The sequence below is a fragment of the Corvus kubaryi genome, unplaced genomic scaffold, assembly GCF_017639235.1.
Source record: "Corvus kubaryi isolate FWS band 111438036 unplaced genomic scaffold, C.kubaryi_AGA036_p1.0 37024, whole genome shotgun sequence".
Lineage (NCBI taxonomy): Eukaryota > Metazoa > Chordata > Aves > Passeriformes > Corvidae > Corvus > Corvus kubaryi.
The window spans coordinates 199,979-218,401 of record NW_024581011.1 but is presented as its reverse complement, the minus strand read 5'-3'; the positions used below and the strand labels follow the sequence as shown (position 1 = coordinate 218,401).

The window sequence follows — 18,423 nt, the reverse complement described above, 5'->3', positions numbered from 1 at the left end:
ATTTTGCTAAAGTGCACAGAGGAGGTGATTCCTCATTTCCATTGTCTGTGGGCAAAATTCGAGGTGTAAGCAGTGAATTATAAATAGGATGAATGATCCCAGTAATGGGATGATGATGGGATAAATAAAGTTTCATTGAGCACAACATTATCACAAAATGAAAAAGGAAACCCTGCACACACACAACCACTATGAAAAACTTGAGCAGACAGGCTGGGCCTGCACTGAGTTACACTTCATCTGTGGAGAACAAAACCGGCACTTTATTGCTGCTGAAAAAATCCAGTCATCATTTTCCTCAGGGCATCCCTGAGCTCCTGGTTCCTCAGGCTGTAGATGAGGGGGTTCAGGGCCAGAGGCACCACTGAGTACAGAACTGACAGTGCCACATCCAGGGATGGGGACGAGACGGAGGGGGGCTTCAGGTGGGCAAACATGGCAGTGCTGAGGAACAGACAGAGCACAGCCAGGTGAGAGAGGCACGTGGAAAAGGCTTTGTGCCGGCCCTGCTCAGAAGGGATCCTCAGCACGGCCCTGAAGATCTGCACATAGGAGAAAACAATGAACGCAAAACAGCCAAAGAGCAAACAGACACTGACAGCGATGAGCCCAAGTTCCCTGAGCTTGTAGTGTGAGCAGGAGAGCTTGAGGATCTGGGGCACTTTACAGAAGAACTGGCCCAGGGCATTGCCCTGGCACAGGGGCAGGGAAAATGTATTGGCTGTGTGCAGCAGAGCATTGAGAAAGGCACTGGCCCAGGCAGCTGCTGCCATGTGGGCACAAGCTCTGCTGCCCAGGAGGGTCCCATAGTGCAGGGGTTTGCAGATGGACACATAGCGGTCGTAGCACATGATGGTGAGGAGGGAAACCTCTACTCCCATGAAGAAGACAAACAGAAACACCTGAACAGCACAACCTGAGTAGGAGATGTGCCTGGTACCCCAGAGGGAATTGTGCATGGCTTTGGGGACAGTGGTGCAGATGGAGCCCAGGTCAGTGAGGGCCAGGCTGAGCAGGAAGAAGAACATGGGGCTGTGCAGGTGCTGGCCGCAGGCTCCGGCGCTGATGATGAGGCCGTTGCCCAGGAGGGCAGCCAGGGAGATGCCCAGGAAGAGGCAGAAGTGCAGGAGCTGCAGCTGCCGCGTGTCTGCCAATGCCAGCAGGAGGAAGTGGCTGATGGAGCTGCTGTTGGACATTGGCTGTGTCTGGGCATTGTGTTCTGCCATGGAGAAAAAGACAGTGAAGAGTTAGAGGAGATGTCTGTAACCACAATCAAAGCCACTTCCCATCCACCCTCCCTGGAACACACACAGACACCCTTTTGTGTTTAAGAGTTCTGAGGTTTTTGTTTTTAAGCTCTCCCATATCTCTCCTGGTATTCTTGGGTATCAGAAGCCCTCAGCATTTCTGCTGCCCTCAGGGAGAACAGAGCAACTTTTGCAAGGCAAGATGATGAGTGGAGACTCAGGGGAGATGCTCTGTCATTCTGACCCGTTCAGAGTGTACTAGTTTGAAAACAAACCAGTGGGAGGCACCAAGTCAGAATAACAATTTAATGGAAATTAAAGAAAAGGAAGAAAAAAGTAAAAGAAAAACACTGTCAAACTGATAGAGTCAAGGTACAACCTGACACCCTGTTAGGCACGGTGGTGGTAGCAGTCTGGTAGAATGGTGGCTGCAGTCCTGTGAAGCAGTGATCCTGTAGTAAAAGAGTCTGCTCTTCCTCAGGAAGTCCAATGGTGGCTGTGTAGCTCCTGTCCTCTGGAAATCCAGTGGGAAGGGTTGTCTCTGGTGGTCAGAGTCCCAGATTATATCCACGATGGGATGCTTGGTTCCTCCAATTTTTGAAGGTCCCCCCACCAAGTGCCTTCAGGGTGGTTTTAAGTAGTCCATTGCAGCGTTCAACTTTTCCAGCAGCTGGTGCATAAGGAATATGATATATCCATTCAATACCGTGTTCTCTGGCCCACGTGTTGATGAGGCTGTTCTTAAAATGAGTCCCATTGTCTGACTCAATCCTGTCAGGGGTGCCATGTCTCCACAGGACTTGCTTTTCCAGGCCCAAGATGGTGTTCCGGGCTGTAGCATGAGGCACAGGGTAGGTCTCCAGCCATCCAGTGGTTGCTTCAACCATGGTCAACACGTAGTGCTTGCCTTGGCGGGTTTGGGGAAGGGTGATGTAGTCAACTTGCCAGGCTTCACCATACCTGTACTTTGACCATCGTCCACCATACCACAGAGGCTTCACCCGCTTGGCCTGCTTGATTGCAGCACAGGTCTCACAACTGTGGATGACCTGTGAGATGCTGTCCATGGAAAGATCCACCCCTCGGTCACGGGCCCATCGGTATGTTGCATCTCTCCCCTGATGACCAGAGGCATCATGGGCCCAACGAGCTAGGAATAATTCTCCCTTGTGCTGCCAGTCCAGATCCACCTGTGATACTTTCACCTTGGCAGCTCGGTCCACCTGCTCGTTGTTGCGATGCTCTTCATTAGCCCGACTCTTGGGTACGTGCGCATCCACGTGTCGAACCTTCACGGTCAGCTTCTCTACTCGGGCGGCGATGTCCTGCCAAATCTCAGCGGCCCAGATGGGCTTCCCTCTGCGCTGCCAGTTGGCCTTTCTTCAGCGATCCAGCCATCCCCACAGAGCATTAGCTACCATCCATGAGTCGGTGTAGAGATAGAGCCTCGGCCACTTCTCTCGTTCAGCAATATCCAAAGCCAGCTGGACGGCTTTAAGCTCTGCAACCTGACTTGATCCACCTTGTCCCTCAGTAGCTTGTGCAACTCGTCGTGTGGGGCTCCATACTGCAGCTTTCCACTTCCGGTTAGCGCCTACAATTCGGCAGGAACCATCAGTGAAGAGGGCATAACGTCTTTCAGTCTCCGGTAGCTCATTATATGGTGGGGCTCCCTCAGCACGAGTCACTTGCTCTTCCCCTTCTTCAGAAGATAGTCCAAAAGTCTCACCTTCAGGCCAGTTTGTTATAATTTCTAGAATCCCAGGGTGATTCGGGTTTCCAATACGGGCACGCTGTGTGATGAGGGCGATCCATTTGCTCCATGTGGTGTCGGTGGCATGATTCGTGGAAGGAACCTTTCCCTTGAACATCCAACCCAGCACTGGTAGTCAGGGTGCCAGAAGCAACTGTGCTTCAGTGCCGATTACCTCAGAGGCGGCTTGGACTCCTTCATAGGCGGCCAAGATTTCCTTCTCTGTGGGAGTGTAGTTGGCTTCAGATCCTCTGCAGCTTCAGCTCCAGAATCCCAGTGGTCGGCCACGAGTCTCACCAGGCACCTTCTGCCAGAGGCTCCAGGACAGACCATTGCTCCCGGCTGCAGAGAAGAGCAGGTTCTTCACCTCTGCTCCTGTCCTGACTGAGCCAAGGGCTACCGCATGAGCGATTTCCTGCTTGATCTGGGCGAAGGCTTGCTGCTGTTCGGGGCCCCAGTGGAAATCATTCTTCTTGCGGGTAACCAGGTAGAGAGGGCTCACGATCTGGCTGTACTCGGGAATGTGCATTCTCCAGAAACCTATGGCGCCTAGGAAAGCTTGTGTTTCCTTCTTGCTGGTCGGTGGAGACATCGCAGTGATCTTATTGGTGACCTCGGTGGGAATCTGACGTCGTCCATCTTGCCACTTTACTCCCAGGAACTGGATCTCTTGGGCAGGTCCCTTGACTTTGCTCCTTTTGATGGCAAAGCCAGCTTCCAGGAGAATCTGGATGATTTTCTCTCCTTTCTCAAACACTTCCTTTGCTGTGTTTCCCCACACGATGATGTTGTCGATGTATTGCAGATGTTCTGGAGCCTCACCCTTTTCCAATGCAGTCTGGATCAGTCCGTGGCAAATGGTGGGACTATGTTTCCACCCCTGGGGCAGTCGGTTCCAGGTGTATTGCACACCCTTCCAGGTAAAAGCAAACTGGGGCCTGCATTCTGCTGCCAAAGGAATGGAGAAGAAGGCATTGGCAATGTCAATAGTGGCATACCACTTCGCTGCTTTGGACTCTAGCTCGTACTGAAGTTCCAACATGTCCGGCACAGCGGCGCTCAATGGTGGCGTGACCTCATTCAGGCCACGGTAGTCCACTGTCAGCCTCCATTCTCCACTGGACTTACGCACTGGCCATATAGGGCTGTTGAAAGGTGAACGGGCCTTGCTGACCACCCCTTGGCTCTCCATCTCTCATGGATGGGAACCACAGAGTCTCTGTCGATGCGGTATTGCTGACGGTGCACTGTTGCTGTGGCGATTGGCACCTGTTGTTCTGCAACTCTTAGCAGTCCCACGGCAGAGGGGTCATTTGAGAGGCCAGGCAATGTACTCAGTTGTCTGATATCTTCTGTCTCCACAGCAGCTATCCCAAAAGCCCAACGATGTCCTTTTGGGTCCTTGAAATATCCATTTCTGAGATAGTCTATGCCGAGAATGCACGGGGCCTCCAGGCCCGTCACGATGGGGTGTTTCTGCCACTCATTCCCAGTTAAACTCACTTCAGCTTCCAGTACAGTCAGCTGCTGGGATCCTCCTGTCACCCCAGAAATAGAAATGGGTTCTGCTCCCACATACCTTGATGGCATCAAAGTACATTGAGCGCCGGTGTCAACCAAAGCCGTGTATCTTTGTGGGTCAGATGTGCCAGGCCATCGGACCTACACAGTCCAAAAGACCCGATTGTCCCTTTCCTCTACCTGGCTAGAGGCAGGGCCCCTCTATTCCTGGTCATGGTGCATGTTGCTCCCTTCCGGTGAATACGTTCCTGAGGTCCCTTCAAGAGGATCGGTCATATTATCATTCCAGTACTGTCTGGAGTTCTGTGTGCGAGAGATCGGAGCAATATTGACTCTAGATGCGCTTCTTGTGGTAGTTGTCCCTCTTTTTAGTTCACGTACCCGAGCTGCTAAGGAGGAGGTGGGTTTTCCATCCCACTTACTCATGTCTTCTCCATGTTCCTGAAGGAAAAACCAGAGGTTACCTCGTGGGGTGTATCCTCTCTCCCTGGTTGGGGGACGCCGGCTCCTAATGGCAGAGACTCTTGTTGGTTCTGGCAAGATCAGGTAAATCTCTTCCTTAAGTTCCTTTTTCAATTTCTGATGGCCTTCTTCAATCAAGCTCCGGACTTGCTCAGCCGAAAGACTTGTTTCCACGGATGAGACATGGGTGCGAAACGGGGCTGTGACGGTGTCCTCGTAAATCCTCAGTTTGTTCACCAAGACGCCCACCCTGTCCTCGCCTTCCCTCCATTGCAGCGTTGCCAGGTAACAGGAGTATATCTCTGGTCCAAGGCGTGCGAACCTCAACCACATCTGTGATGTGCACTGGACACCATCTGGGCTCTTAGGAAATCTCTCGTCTTCTGAGAAAATGATCTCCAGCACAGCCAATTCCCTCAGGCACCGGATACCTTGTTCCATTGTGCTCCATTTTCCTTGGTGCACCTGGAGGTCTTCTTTACAAAGGTACCTGTCCCTTACACTTGTAAGCAGTCGCCGCCAGAGGCTGAGGGTTTCTTGGGTTCTCCCGATCCCCTGGTCAATGACCACATCCCGGGACAGAGATCCCAGCTGCCTGGCCTCACTTCCATCCAGAATGGTGTCATTGGCTGCAGCGTCCCAACTGTGGAGCAGCCAGGTCAGGATAGACTCGTTCGTCTGGCGGGTGAATTCTCTCCGCAGGTCTCGCAGCTCACCCAGGGATAGCGACCGAGTGATGATCTCTGGCTCTGCCTCTTCTGCTGGGTGCGAAGGTCCTGCTGCATCCTCGTCAGTCACTATGCGGACTGATTTGCTTTTTGATTTCTTCTTCTGCACGGGGGCAACTGCAATCGGTTTAGGCTGTTCTGGTTCAGTGATGGTTTGCATGGGGACGCTGACAGTGCTTTTGGTTCCTTTCTCCTCTGTGACAGTCTGCGTAGACATGGACGCTGTTGTTTTGCATTTGGTTCCTTTCTCCTCTGTGACAGTCTGTGTAGAGATGGACACTGTTGCTTTTTGTTTGGTTCCTTTCTCCTCTGTGTCAGTCTGCGTAGAGATGGATGCGGTTGCTCTGCTCTTGGTTCCTTTCTCCTCTGTGACGGTCTGCGTAGAAATGGATGCGGTTGCTTTGCTTTTGGTTCCTTTCTGTGTGACAGTCTGTGTAGACATGGCATTTGCTGCTTTGCTCCTTTTTACCTCCTCCTCAAGCAGACGTTGCACCACACTAAGTAGTGTTTTGTTTCTAAGCATGGTGTACACAATGCAGGCCATAGAGAAAAAAGAGAAGAGAAGTGACAAGAAGATTATACCATCCTTAACATCCAGAGGGAACTCAATTTTTTCAAAAACTGCTGTGCCTGGCCTGAAAGGCTGGAAGAAACCACTCTCTACTCCTCCCACCAGGGGCTGGCTGTGATTGTTGAAGAGGTCCCAGACATAGGAGCCCAGACTAGGACAGCCAAACAAAATTGAGTATATATTCCGAATGGTATTCATCGCCTCGCAGGTTATTATGCTATAGACATAATAAACCAATAAAGCAATTCTCATACCATTCCCTGGTTTTAACAGGAGTAATACAACAGGCAGGTAGTTCCCCATGTGAGGAAAAATATAGAGAGCAAGATACAGTACCTGTAGGTACAAAAATGCTGTTAGTGAGGATCTTCTTGTTATTTTTCTAAGTCCGTGAGAGACTTTTCTCTCTCACAGAAGAGGTAGCAGGGAATGTAAACAACCAAGCCACCTGCAACCTTGGAAAGTCTTGTTTATGGTATAGTAGAAAATATTTTGATAATGGATGTTTTAGGATTTTGGCCAATCACCCCCAAGGGGTGGCTGGTCCTTTGTCCAATTAGACTATGAAGAAAAAGTCTATAAAAGAGTTTGTAAAATAATTAAATAAATCAATCTTGCTGCACAATTCCTGCCTGCTGGATCTTCTTCTCCTCCTCCTCACTATAGCTGCGGGACACGGTGATATACCGTAGGAACCAGGCCTGCGGTAATAAGTACCCATGCAGACCAGCTGAGCACCATGGTGAATAGGTTTCTGTTTATACAAAATTGTAATTCTGACTTTTTCTCAGAGCAAGCCCCACATTGGGCGCCAAATTATGTACTAGTTTGAAAACAAACCAGTGGGAGGCACCAAGTCAGAATAACAATTTAATGGAAATTAAAGAAAAGGAAGAAAAAAGTAAAAGAAAAACACTGTCAAACTGACAGAGTCAAGGTACAACCTGACACCCTGTTAGGCACGGTGGTGGTAGCAGTCTGGTAGAATGGTGGCTGCAGTCCTCTGAAGCAGTGATCCTGTAGTAAAAGAGTCTGCTCTTCCTCAGGAAGTCCAATGGTGGCTGTGTAGCTCCTGTCCTCTGGAAATCCAGTGGGAAGGGTTGTCTCTGGTGGTCAGAGTCCCAGATTATATCCACGATGGGATGCTTGGTTCCTCCCTCTGGGTGGAGCATCTCACAATGGGGTAATGAGTCATGAGGCCAAGTGTTGATTAGGCTCATTAACAGAAGATAGTCCGGAGGGAGTTATCTCTGAGTCAGGCGGCAGGACAATGATGGGCAATTAACAGAAAGATAGTCTGGGGGGAAGAGGCAAGGAAACACTGCCCCACCTAGTTTCAACAGCTCCTGAGGATGGTAATAGAATACACTGCAACCCAGGACACAGAGTTTCTCTGTTTCACTTTTCTCAAATGCAGAATGTTCAGCCTCCCATGTTTCCCTTAAAGATCACCAGGTGCTGCTGGGAGCAGATGGATCCACCACAGACCCCCAAATGTCCGTCCCTCTCTCAAGGTCTCAGCACCACATTCGTAGCCGAGGACACACCTGGCTCATTTCACCAACCTGACAGCATTTGCACACTTGTAGCATCTCTGCTTTTCTCCTCTATCTGGGCCTTTCAGATAACACAAAGATGCTCTAGGACAGATTTGGTTCCTGGAGGAAACTCTCAGCTTGGAAGGAAACCTCGGGGAGAGAGCCAAGAGTCCCAGAGCTGGCACTGGATGAAGGGAGATTGAGCTGCTGCCCTGGCTGCACTGACAGCCCTGCCCACAGCCGGGCACTGGGGCCAGCGTCACCCTGAGCCAGCTGTGCCCCCTCCCAGAGCCCCCAGGGCTGGGCAGCTGCTCCCAGCCCTGTGCTCTGCAGAGGGAACTGGGCCCGGGGCTGCAGAGCTGCCCCACGGCTCTGCTGCAGCTCTGCCTGCCCAGGAGGAGCTTCACACCTTGGACCCCCGGCCCTGAGGGCAGAGGCTTGGCTGGGGGGCACAGGAGGGAGGGGGCTTGTTCAGAGGGAGGGGCTGCACTGGAGGGGATCCTGTGGGAATCTCTAAACTCTCCCTGACACATTTCTGGGTTTGTTTTCTCTCCTTCCCTGATCTCATCTCTCCTTCCTGGGGATTTTCCTCCTGGAGCTGTTTCCCTGTGCCTGATCTCTTCCTGCCAGCACTCACAGACCTCAAATCTCTGTGCACTCTCCTTGGCCCTACAGAAATCTGCCTGTGTGCAGGGCACTGGCTGGGGGCAGGTTCTGCTTGCAGCTTGGAGAAAGCACAGCTCAGACTGAGCCTGATGGGTCCAGCCAAGGTGATGCTGATGCTGTCCATGGGCACAGGAGTGGCTGAAAGCACATGAGGCATCTCCTGTGCACCTGCTGATCACTAAGAGTAACAGTTCAGATGTCCCAGGGACCTGACAAAATTAGTAATACCTTTAATATTTATCCTCCCTCCCCGCCATTCTCCAATGGTAGGAAACTGAAAACAACGTCTCAGGAAATTTCCTCATTTCTATCAAAATCCTTGCATTGGAGATATTCTGGGAGTGATCAGAAACCCTCAGCCTGTCAGAGCCTCATGAGCATTTCACCTCCCCTGCACTCGAGATGCTCTGGGTTGTACTCACAGAATCCATAGGCACTGGGATGTTGCAGCTTTAGGAGATATCTCCAGGAGCTGCAGCTGCCGTGTCCTGCAGCCAGAGGCTTCCTGTGCCAGGGGCTGGGAGTGATTCTCCTGCAGTCACTTCTCAGCCCCTTCCCAGCCTGTAGGAGATGGTCCAAAGATCCCTCATCTGCCTCACAATCATCGCTGAGGACAGAGGCTGAGCACAGCAGTCCTGGCCTGGCTGAGGTGGGGTGTCTGCCAAGTGTTGCCTGCAGGTGTGCCTGCTGGGAACTGGTACGCATTCCTGAGGAAATTAGTGCAGGTCACAATGGACTGCGCCGTTCTTGCTGCCCAGGCGGGAAGGACTGCGCTGAAGCGGAAAGGAATGACCTGTCCTGTACACCTCTCCTGTACACCTGTCCTGTACATCTGTCCTGTAGCTGCTTCCCAAAGCAACGGGCCCCATAACAACGGCTGTAGATTTTCCCACCTCTTGGCCAGTTGCCCCTCACTTCTGAAGAGGACTATAAAGGGACTTTCTGAAATAACTGAGCTCGAGATCTCCCCACAGAAAGAAGGCAAATCTATTGGCAGGAGACCACAAGGACTTCGTCTCATCCGTTGGTAGCTATTCCCCCCCTTTTCCTCCTCTCTGCTCTTTTACTTTGTTTTTCTTTCTCTCTCTCTTTCTCTCCTCTGTCGCATTACCGTGTTGTGGGCACTTAATAAAGGTGCACTGTTCTGATTAAAACTGAAATCCCTTGTGTCCTTTTGCACTCTGAGATCAATAAACGAACCATCACGACCCCCGCTTGCATCGTGACATTAAACTGGTGTCACAGACAGGATTTCTGACAGACAGAAGGGGCTGCAAGGTTGTGTGTAATCTGTAGTAGGGGAAGGACGTTTCACTCCAGCCGCACCCAGCCCGACACCCCAAAAAGGGTGAGCGGTGTCTAGAAAGCAAGGGGGGTGACTCAAATTTCCCGCAAACTGCACACGCCTGGGTGAAAAGCACCCCATACTCAGCTGAGGGCTCTGTCTTCAGATTTTTCACGAAAAGATCTCTTAGTGTAAAAGGGGGAACTGTGTTTTTTTTGTTGGGTGTGTGTGAATTTGGACTGCTTGGTGTAGCGAAGAGACAACCATAAGTAACTGAAGGAGGACCTCCCAGGCAGATTTGGTCTCTTCACCCACCCAGGGAAGCGAAGGGAGACACAGTGAAGCTGTTTGTGTCGCAGTGTGTAATTAAGTTTTACCTCCCTGTAGTGGTTTTGATCCCTTCATAAAATGACTGAAAACCCAAGTGCAAAAGATAAAGCTGCATTTTATGCTCTGCTAGCAAAACACAATGCCCAGCCCTCTCCGGAAGGGGAAGCATGGGCTCAAAATAACTAGTTTAATTTGGAGAGTGTGACTGATAGAATATGTTCATTACAACATGAAACAAAGTTTAAATTTGGCTGAAATAAAACCATAATCTGCTCCGTTTTGGGAGCATGCCTTACGGCAGCTATAGATCACCGCTTTAAGCGATGTAGTGAAGAGAAAGCAATCATAGATTCCCTTCAAAACCTAGTGGAAATTTTACAGAAACAATTAGATGAAGAAAGGAATGAAAATCATTTGCTGTGGGCTGCTTTAAAAGAGGAATATTCTAAGAATTCAAAGAATGCTGACTCACCAAAAGAGACAGAGGAAAAGGAAATTCTCACATTAATCAAATATACCCCCAGAAAGAACTAGTGCTAGTGAAAAATTGTGGGGAAAACTGCTGCCCTCGTATGAGACCTCTGATTAAAACAGAATATAATTATAGCAATGATGAAGATTTTGAACCGCATATCACCACTAAACAAATACCATACACTGCTGTTGAATTGGCCAGGTTAAAAAAGGAGCATGGGTGGCTCCCCCACGAATCTGAGACGGAATATGTTTTCCAAGTGTCTCTCACCGGAGGAGACCAAATCCTATTAACTGAACAGGAGGCCAGTGGATATTGGGGACATGGAGTTTTCTTAACAACAGGAGACAAATGTAACACATGGTCCCTGACTCAGCGCGCAGCTTTCTGGGCCAGGGGACTCAATCCTTTAGAAAGGGGAGACCCTTTAGCTATAGTTGGTACTCCTGATCAACTTGTAGAAAGCGTCCACAAAGCCGCCTGTCTGCAAATGATCCATGAAAGGAAATTAACTCCTGGATATGAATCTCCCACGCAATTACCTGTTAAACCTGAACTGATGACCCCTTTAATTCGAGGCCTTCCAGAATCACTCAAACCTACAGCAATTGTCCTTCAAAAAACCATAGCAGCTGTAGGTCCCGTAGAAAGGCTGAATAGATTCCTTGGAAACTCAAGCGACCAAACTGCATCTACCGATCCTGGGTTTACTCCATATTCAACCCCCTCTCAGCCACCAGGTTCACAATTGAATTCACCTGCCGGTGATCGCAAAGTTTGGACATGGAGTGAGGTTGCAGAAGATCCGATTAATTACAGTAGAAAATATGGACCTATAAAAATCCCAGAGGAAAAATCAGACAAAACAAAAGGTGTCAGGTACATTAGGGCTCCTCATAGTGAAAAACCAGAGAATGTAAAACAGATCCCTAAGCGTCAGCATTGGTGGTTATTAGGTATCAAAAAGGGGGTCCCCAGAGATATGATGGATGGCTTACCCCTTGATAAATTGAGTAAGGTAGTGTCTAACTGGCACTGCCAAAAACCCATTCTACCGAATCCGTCAATTCAACCCAGTGCACCCCTCCTCCCTCAGAATCTGGGCAGTGAGTCAGAGCAACCTCTCCCTCAGAATCTGTGCAGTGAGCCAAAGCAACTTCTTCCTCAAAACCAGGGAAACTAGACCCTCCATTCCTGTCAGTGGATGAAGAGACGGAGCATGGGTATACCTGAGAATGCTCACTAAAAATAAAATAGGAGATATATTGGTCACAGCTATTACAGGCCCTAAACGAGCACCTCTAACTTTTCTGATTGACACTGAGGCACCAATTTCTGCACTGACAAAGAAAGATGCCCAGAGGTGTGCAATTGTTCCAACAAAGAACCGATATTGTGTTTTAAATGCCTTGGGAAGGACAGAATCTATGAATGTGGCCTTAGTCAAGCTCACTTTGCCTGGAGAAGAAAACCAACTCTCTATTCATATGGTGATTGGAGATATTCCAACCAATTTATTAGGGATTAATGCTCTCGTTGGGAGGCAGTGGGAGGACTCAGAGGTCTCCTGTGGTCTTTTGGCACACCACATTTTAACATCAGACTGCTCCAAGCTGCAGCCTCCCTACCATTCAGCAAAGTAACTAATGTGAAACAGTACGTCCTCCCCCTGGGTGCCAAAGAGGGTGTCAAGCCGGTGATACAGGAGCTACGAGAACAAGGAGTAATAGTTAATACCCATTCTCCTTTCAATTCTCCAGTGTGGCCAGTGAGAAAGCCTAATGGGAAGTGGAGGCTGACAATAGATTTTCGCAGGCTAAATGCCAACACAGACCCTCTCACAGCAGCTGTCCCAAATCTAGCAGAATTAATAACATTGATTCAAAAAAGGCTCATTCAATCATGGCAACTATAGATGTCAAAGACATGTTTTTTATGATACCTTTACAGCCAGAAGATATGGACTGTTCTGCTTTCACATGGGAAGGACAGCAATACACTTTCACTAGGCTTCCCCAAGGGTACAAACATTCCCCCACCCTGGCTCATCACGCTTTAGCCCAAGAGTTAGAAAAAATACCCAAAGCTGACAATGAGGCTGTTCATCAATACATTGATGATATCCTTGTGGGAGGAGATGAAATAGAAGAAGTGAGAAATACCCAACAGAAAAGAATTTCCCACTTAGAAAGCCTTGATTTGCAAATTCCCTCAGAAAAAATCCAAAACCCTTCACATAAAGTGAAAATTTTGGGAATTTGGTGGAAAGGAGGTATGACATGTATCCCACCTGATACCCTAACCTCTTTAGATCAGATTAAAATGCCTGAATCCAAAAAAGATCTCCAACATGCTTTAGGATTATTAGTGTTCTGGAGAAAACACATCCCAGATTTTTCCATAATTGCCAGACCTCTTTATAACTTGGTGAGAAAAGGGGTAAAATGGGAATGGACTGCTTCTCAAGAAGAAGCATTGCAATTGTTGGTTTTTGAAGCAACAGCTCACCAAGCCCTGGGCCCTATTCATCCTACAGATGCTTTTCAGGTGAAATGGGGATTTGCCTCCTCAGGGCTGTCAGTACACATATGGCAGCGGGGTCCTGAGGGTCAGATGAGGCCTGTTGGTTTTTACTCCCGTGGCTTCAAAGATGCTGAAAAAAGGTACACTACCTGGGAGAAAGGATTGTTTGTGGTTAGCTTAGCTCTCATAGAAGTGGAGAAGATTGCACGACAACAACCAATTGTTTTGAGAGGCCCTTTCAAAGTTATTAAGGCAGTCTCTACTGGGACCCCCCCACCTGACGGGGTGGCCCAGAGGGCCTCAGTAAGGGAGTGGTATGCTCAGATTGAACATGATTGTAGCGTCTTCTCAATAACTGAAGGAGCTGTAAAAGCTCTGGCAATCCAAGAAGCTGAAAACTTGGGTAGCTGTAGTGGTTTGGTCCAAAATACTCATTACTGTTTATCTTCTATGAGATAAGAATTAGGAGAAATGCAAAGCAGGCACCAAACTTGAAAGAATATAAAGAAGTTTATTAACAGACTTAAAAGAAGGGAAAAAATATTGTACCACACCTTCAGAACTCTCCTCCTCCCCCCACCTTCCTCCCTTCTCCCACTGACAATGTAAAAAGACAACCCTTAAGATGTTCAGTCTGTTTACCACTTCCATAATAACCTTGTTCAGTCCATTTAGAAAGAGAAGTCTCTTCTTGCTCGTGCTATGAAAACATTATCACAATGAGACAGCTGCCCACTTCCAAATAATTTTGTTCAGTCCATTTAGGAAGAGGAGTCTCTCTGCTCTCATGTGAGTCCCTTCCCCCGACTTGCAGCTTTTCCTGCAACTGCTTTCGAGGGTCCACTCTTGAAGTTTTTTGGGGTACAATTTTAAGGTTGAACTGTTCAGAAACAAAAGCTCTCTTCACCCATCTCTGGGAGCATTTCATCTCTAAGAACAGAGGCCCTTCTCCTTCCCTGGGAGCAAAGGGTCTTCCTCATTTTCATCTTTAGGACTATCTCTGGGAGCATCTCTAGGAACTGAGGTTTTCTCCTTTCCCATTTGGAGCAAAAGTCCTCATGGCTTCCATCCCTCCCTGTCCAAACTTCTCATGAAATTACAGCTGTGTCAGCATCTGCCTATCTCAGCGCAGGTGCTTTTGCTTATGAGTTGAACACTCCACCCCCCATATCTTCATGAAATTACAACGGGATACTCTGACATATCATAGCTTCACAACAGAATTTCAGCTTTAAGCATCTCCTCTTTCTCTTCCCTCAGGTTTTCAGCTCGTCACAGCAATAAAAGGGTTAATCTCACCTCGGCCCTGCAGCTGGAATGTCCCTTATCGCTGTTGGTCACCTGACCTCTGCCGGACAGCAGTGCCGGTGCCGCTTTTGCTGAAATCTTGGCCGCAGTGGAGGGGCAGGACAGTTCCAAGCCTCTCTGGCTGCCCACAGCCCTGCTGGGGGGGGTCATCCTGGAGCCATGGCCCGGCCCGGCCCGGCCCAAGCAGGGCCGGGCCGGGCCCACCAGCCCCCCTCAGGCCCCGCAGCCACCTGTCCTAGCACTGGAAACGAGAGAGAGAGAGCTTGGGGGGGAGTTTGTCTATTCTTAAGTGTGGATCACAGAGGCGGTCACAACTTTAAGTGGCTTAAAGAATTGTCCATATTCAAACTGGCCAGCTGATAGGTTCTGTCAGGTAATGGGGAAAGCTGTAAGCACTCCTTTGCAAGAATATCACTTCCGGGACTATGCTTGCTAACCCGTGACAGTAGCAGCCAAGACAAATCTGCCTCAGTCATTAAAGTAGCCCCTCCTTTTTCCCCTGAACAGTCAGCAAATTCTTGGTTTACAGATATTTCTGCCAAGCAAGAAGGAAAGGTGTGGAAATATAAGGCTGTAGCCCTCCACACCTCCTCAGGTGAAGGAATTATCACAGAGGGGGAAGGCAGCGCCCAAGCTGGTGAGCTGATAGCTGTTTGGAGTGTTTTCCAATGTGAGGCACAGAATATTTCTCCTGTCTGTATCTACACCGATTCCTATGCTGTGTTTAAGGGATGGACTGAGTGGCTTCCTTTTTGGCAGCAAAATGATTGGGAAGTTAACAGCATCCCAGTATGGCAAAAGGAGAAGTGGAAAGAAATTCCAAATATTGCAAGTCAAGGGAATTTTGCCATGGGGTGGGTAGCCTCTCACCAGACAGATGGAAATGCAGCAGGAGAGTGAACAATAAAGCTGATGAATTAACAAGACTAAGTCCTGTGAAAAAGATCAGATTCCAGAGGACTGGGAGCACTTCTTAGAATGGTTGCACGTAAAAAGACAACACACAGGTGCAAAAGATTTGTACAAAGAAGCCCTTGCTCGTGGTTGGTCTGTTACCAGAGAAATGTGTAAAACATGCATATCAGCCTGTGAACAATGCCGCAGATGGCCTGAAAGACACCCTTTGGAAGATGACCCTCTGCATTTAAGAAAGGGTAAAGGCTTATGGGACGTGTGGCAGGTAGATTATATTGGCCCCTTTAACGGGTCAGGAGGTAAACACTTTGTGCTAGTAGGAGTAGAGATTATATCTGGGTTAGTCCAGGCCGATGCCTTTAAAAGAGCTACAGGAGATAACACTGTCAAAGCATTGCAGGGATGGTTTGGAACCTTCCCAAAACCACAAGAAATTCAGTCTGATAATGGGTCTCACTTTACTGCCAAAGTTGTACAGGATTGGGCAAAAAGTGAAGGGATCAAATGGACTTTTCACACCCCTTACTACCCTCAAGCTAACGGCATTGTAGAAAGGACCAATGGTCTCCTGAAATGACTTTTGAAACCACAGGAGGGAAATTGGGATGTTCAGCTATGGGAAGCTGTGAAAGGTGTGAATGATAGATGGGGGGTAAACGGGTGTCCCAAAATCACTGCCTTTTGCCCAACAGCTCCAAGCATAATTCACTCACTACAGGGACCAAATGATCCTAAGAATCCTGCACACTACCCTGGACAACCTGTTTTGGTAGACCTCCCTACTGTAGGAGAAGTACCACTAGTGCTAAAAACCCCTCTGAATAAATATGCATGGGTAGCCTCTGATGCCCTAGGGAGAGAGCATCGGATACATACACGCTGGATAATTCCATCATTCTAATTTTCTGCCTTTTGGTGGCAGACTCTGTTGTGTTTACTTTTCACAGAAGAACTCTGAGGGACATGAAGAAGACCACATAAACCATGATAAGACTAGTGATACTTTTCTGCATCCTACCACAACACCAGGGCCAAAAACCAGCTGAGTGGCCATGGTCGGAAGCTACCATTAGGTACACTAGTGCTCTAGGATCCTATCCCAGAGATCATTGCCCGAACCCAGCCACTGCAGTACTGCACGACTCTGAGGTATACCGTCCAAGTGAATGGGGATGGGACTTGAAGGATTGGACTAGAATCCTAAATGGAACAATTGGTGAAAAAATTAAGGTAGGTTATAGAAAAGTAGAAGGATCTCTCTACGAGAAAGCTTCCACCATTGCAATTGCTGGAAATTTTCTAAAACCAGATGGGAAAAGTGATTTGCACCCCAACATTACGGCCAAACTCTGCCCTACAATGGAGTGGGTGTGTGACAAACAAACCCCCTTCATCCTGTGTTGTTGTCAGAAGAATGTCGGTAACTACACCTTAGACCCCAGTACCAACAATGTTGAAATCACGAAGCTTTGCAAAAACGAACCAACTGACTGCTGGTATAACTTTACCTTAACCAAACCTGCCTATGTAACATGCAATTGGCAAAATAACCCAGCAGATCAGCCAAGTCTGAAAGGTTTAACTTATAAATTCAAAATCAACGCTGTAGCAAAGCCCATACTGAGTGCAGTAATCACATATCATGATATAAGCACCCTCCTTGGGTTGGATGACAAGAATAACATTTTTCCTCCCTTTATGGTAACCCGAGGTGACGATGTTACAATACGATATAGATTAACTGATGGATCATTTACTGAACCTATACACAGTCATAGCATTGGACCTCATGGCCGTGTTTTGTTTTGTGAAATTCAAAACCAAGATTGTTGGCTAAACTTAATTGCTGTACAATTTTCCCATAAAGTCATGTGTGGTAAAAACAATACAAAATACTGGGGGGAACTCGAAGTCGATGTTGCAATACCTACCACCCAACCACCGGTCATGCTAAGCCCAAGAATTTTTGAAATTGGACCATGTATAATCACAAAAACAGGCCAACAACAAATACTGTTCAATCCAGCATGGTCCCTTAAACAAGTCAAGTTGCTGATGCAAAACAATGTCTCAGAAATTCAGCCAGCTTGTTCACCTTTCCTGCAAACTTCCTTCGAGGGGTGGACAACCTGGCTGCAAAAGCGGAACCCTTCTAAGAAACGGATGCAAAGAGGCATAACCGGTGTTGTGGGAACAGGATTGGGAATCTTAAACAGTATTGATTCAGATGTACTAATGAATAAATTGGCTGCCACAACTACAGATTTGACTAAAATACAACAACCACTGCAGTCATCCCTATTAGCCTTGGGAAGCCATCAGTGGTTGTTATCAAACATATTACCAAATTGGGAAAAGGTAAATGTGAATGACCACAAATTGATAATTGACATGCTCGGTGCTACACAAAACAACATTTCTTTGGCTCTCAGCTGCATCCAGGCTCAATTATGGATGCAGTCAGTTGCTGCCTCAATTATAAGAGAAGGCAAAGAAGGCACTTTTCCTACTGAAATTCAGAAAATAATCTGGGACGGTGCCACTGATTTTGAAAGAGAATTCCAATCCTGGTGGAATTTAGTGAATTTTACCTACAATCCCATCACAAACACAGCCACAGCCTTTGTACTAACCATACGTAATGCTTCAGTGCATTTGATATTCCCCATCGTTGCATTGGGGCTGAACCATGATAGAGCTGTTCTCTGCCCTTTCCAGCACAGAGAATGGGCCCGTCAAATTGGTGAGAAGTGGCAAACTGTTAATTTGGAAACTTGTATTGTCCAGGAACAACAAGTGTTCATCTGTGAAAGTAATGCAATTAGAGCTCAAGACATTTGTTTGGACACAGAACAAAATATCTGTCATTTTGAAATTCATCCTAACAAGATTCCTGAAACAGTGCTTGTGTATATAGTGTGTATATAGACAATGGCTGTGCATGCTTAAGAACTGCTTGTGATAAGGTATTTATAGAAAATTTAGTAGTAGATGCTAAAAATCATCCAAATTTTTGTGTGTGTAACTTTAATAAAATCACAGGATGTGATTTCTCTTATTTAGCCCCACTTACTTCTTATCATCTTTTACAGTCCAATTAC

The 18,423-nt window shown here is 47.9% G+C and overlaps 1 protein-coding gene across 1 annotated transcript; it reads right to left on the bottom strand.

The window, feature by feature from the left end:
• Positions 1 to 243: 243 nt before the first annotated feature.
• LOC121660952 (olfactory receptor 14J1-like) lies at positions 244 to 1,467 on the bottom strand. The gene has a single exon (XM_042020565.1). It carries the CDS (start codon positions 1,224 to 1,226, stop codon positions 264 to 266), a length of 963 nt encoding a protein of 320 aa, XP_041876499.1. The 5' UTR covers positions 1,227 to 1,467; the 3' UTR covers positions 244 to 263.
• Between the last annotated feature and the right edge of the window lie 16,956 nt (positions 1,468 to 18,423).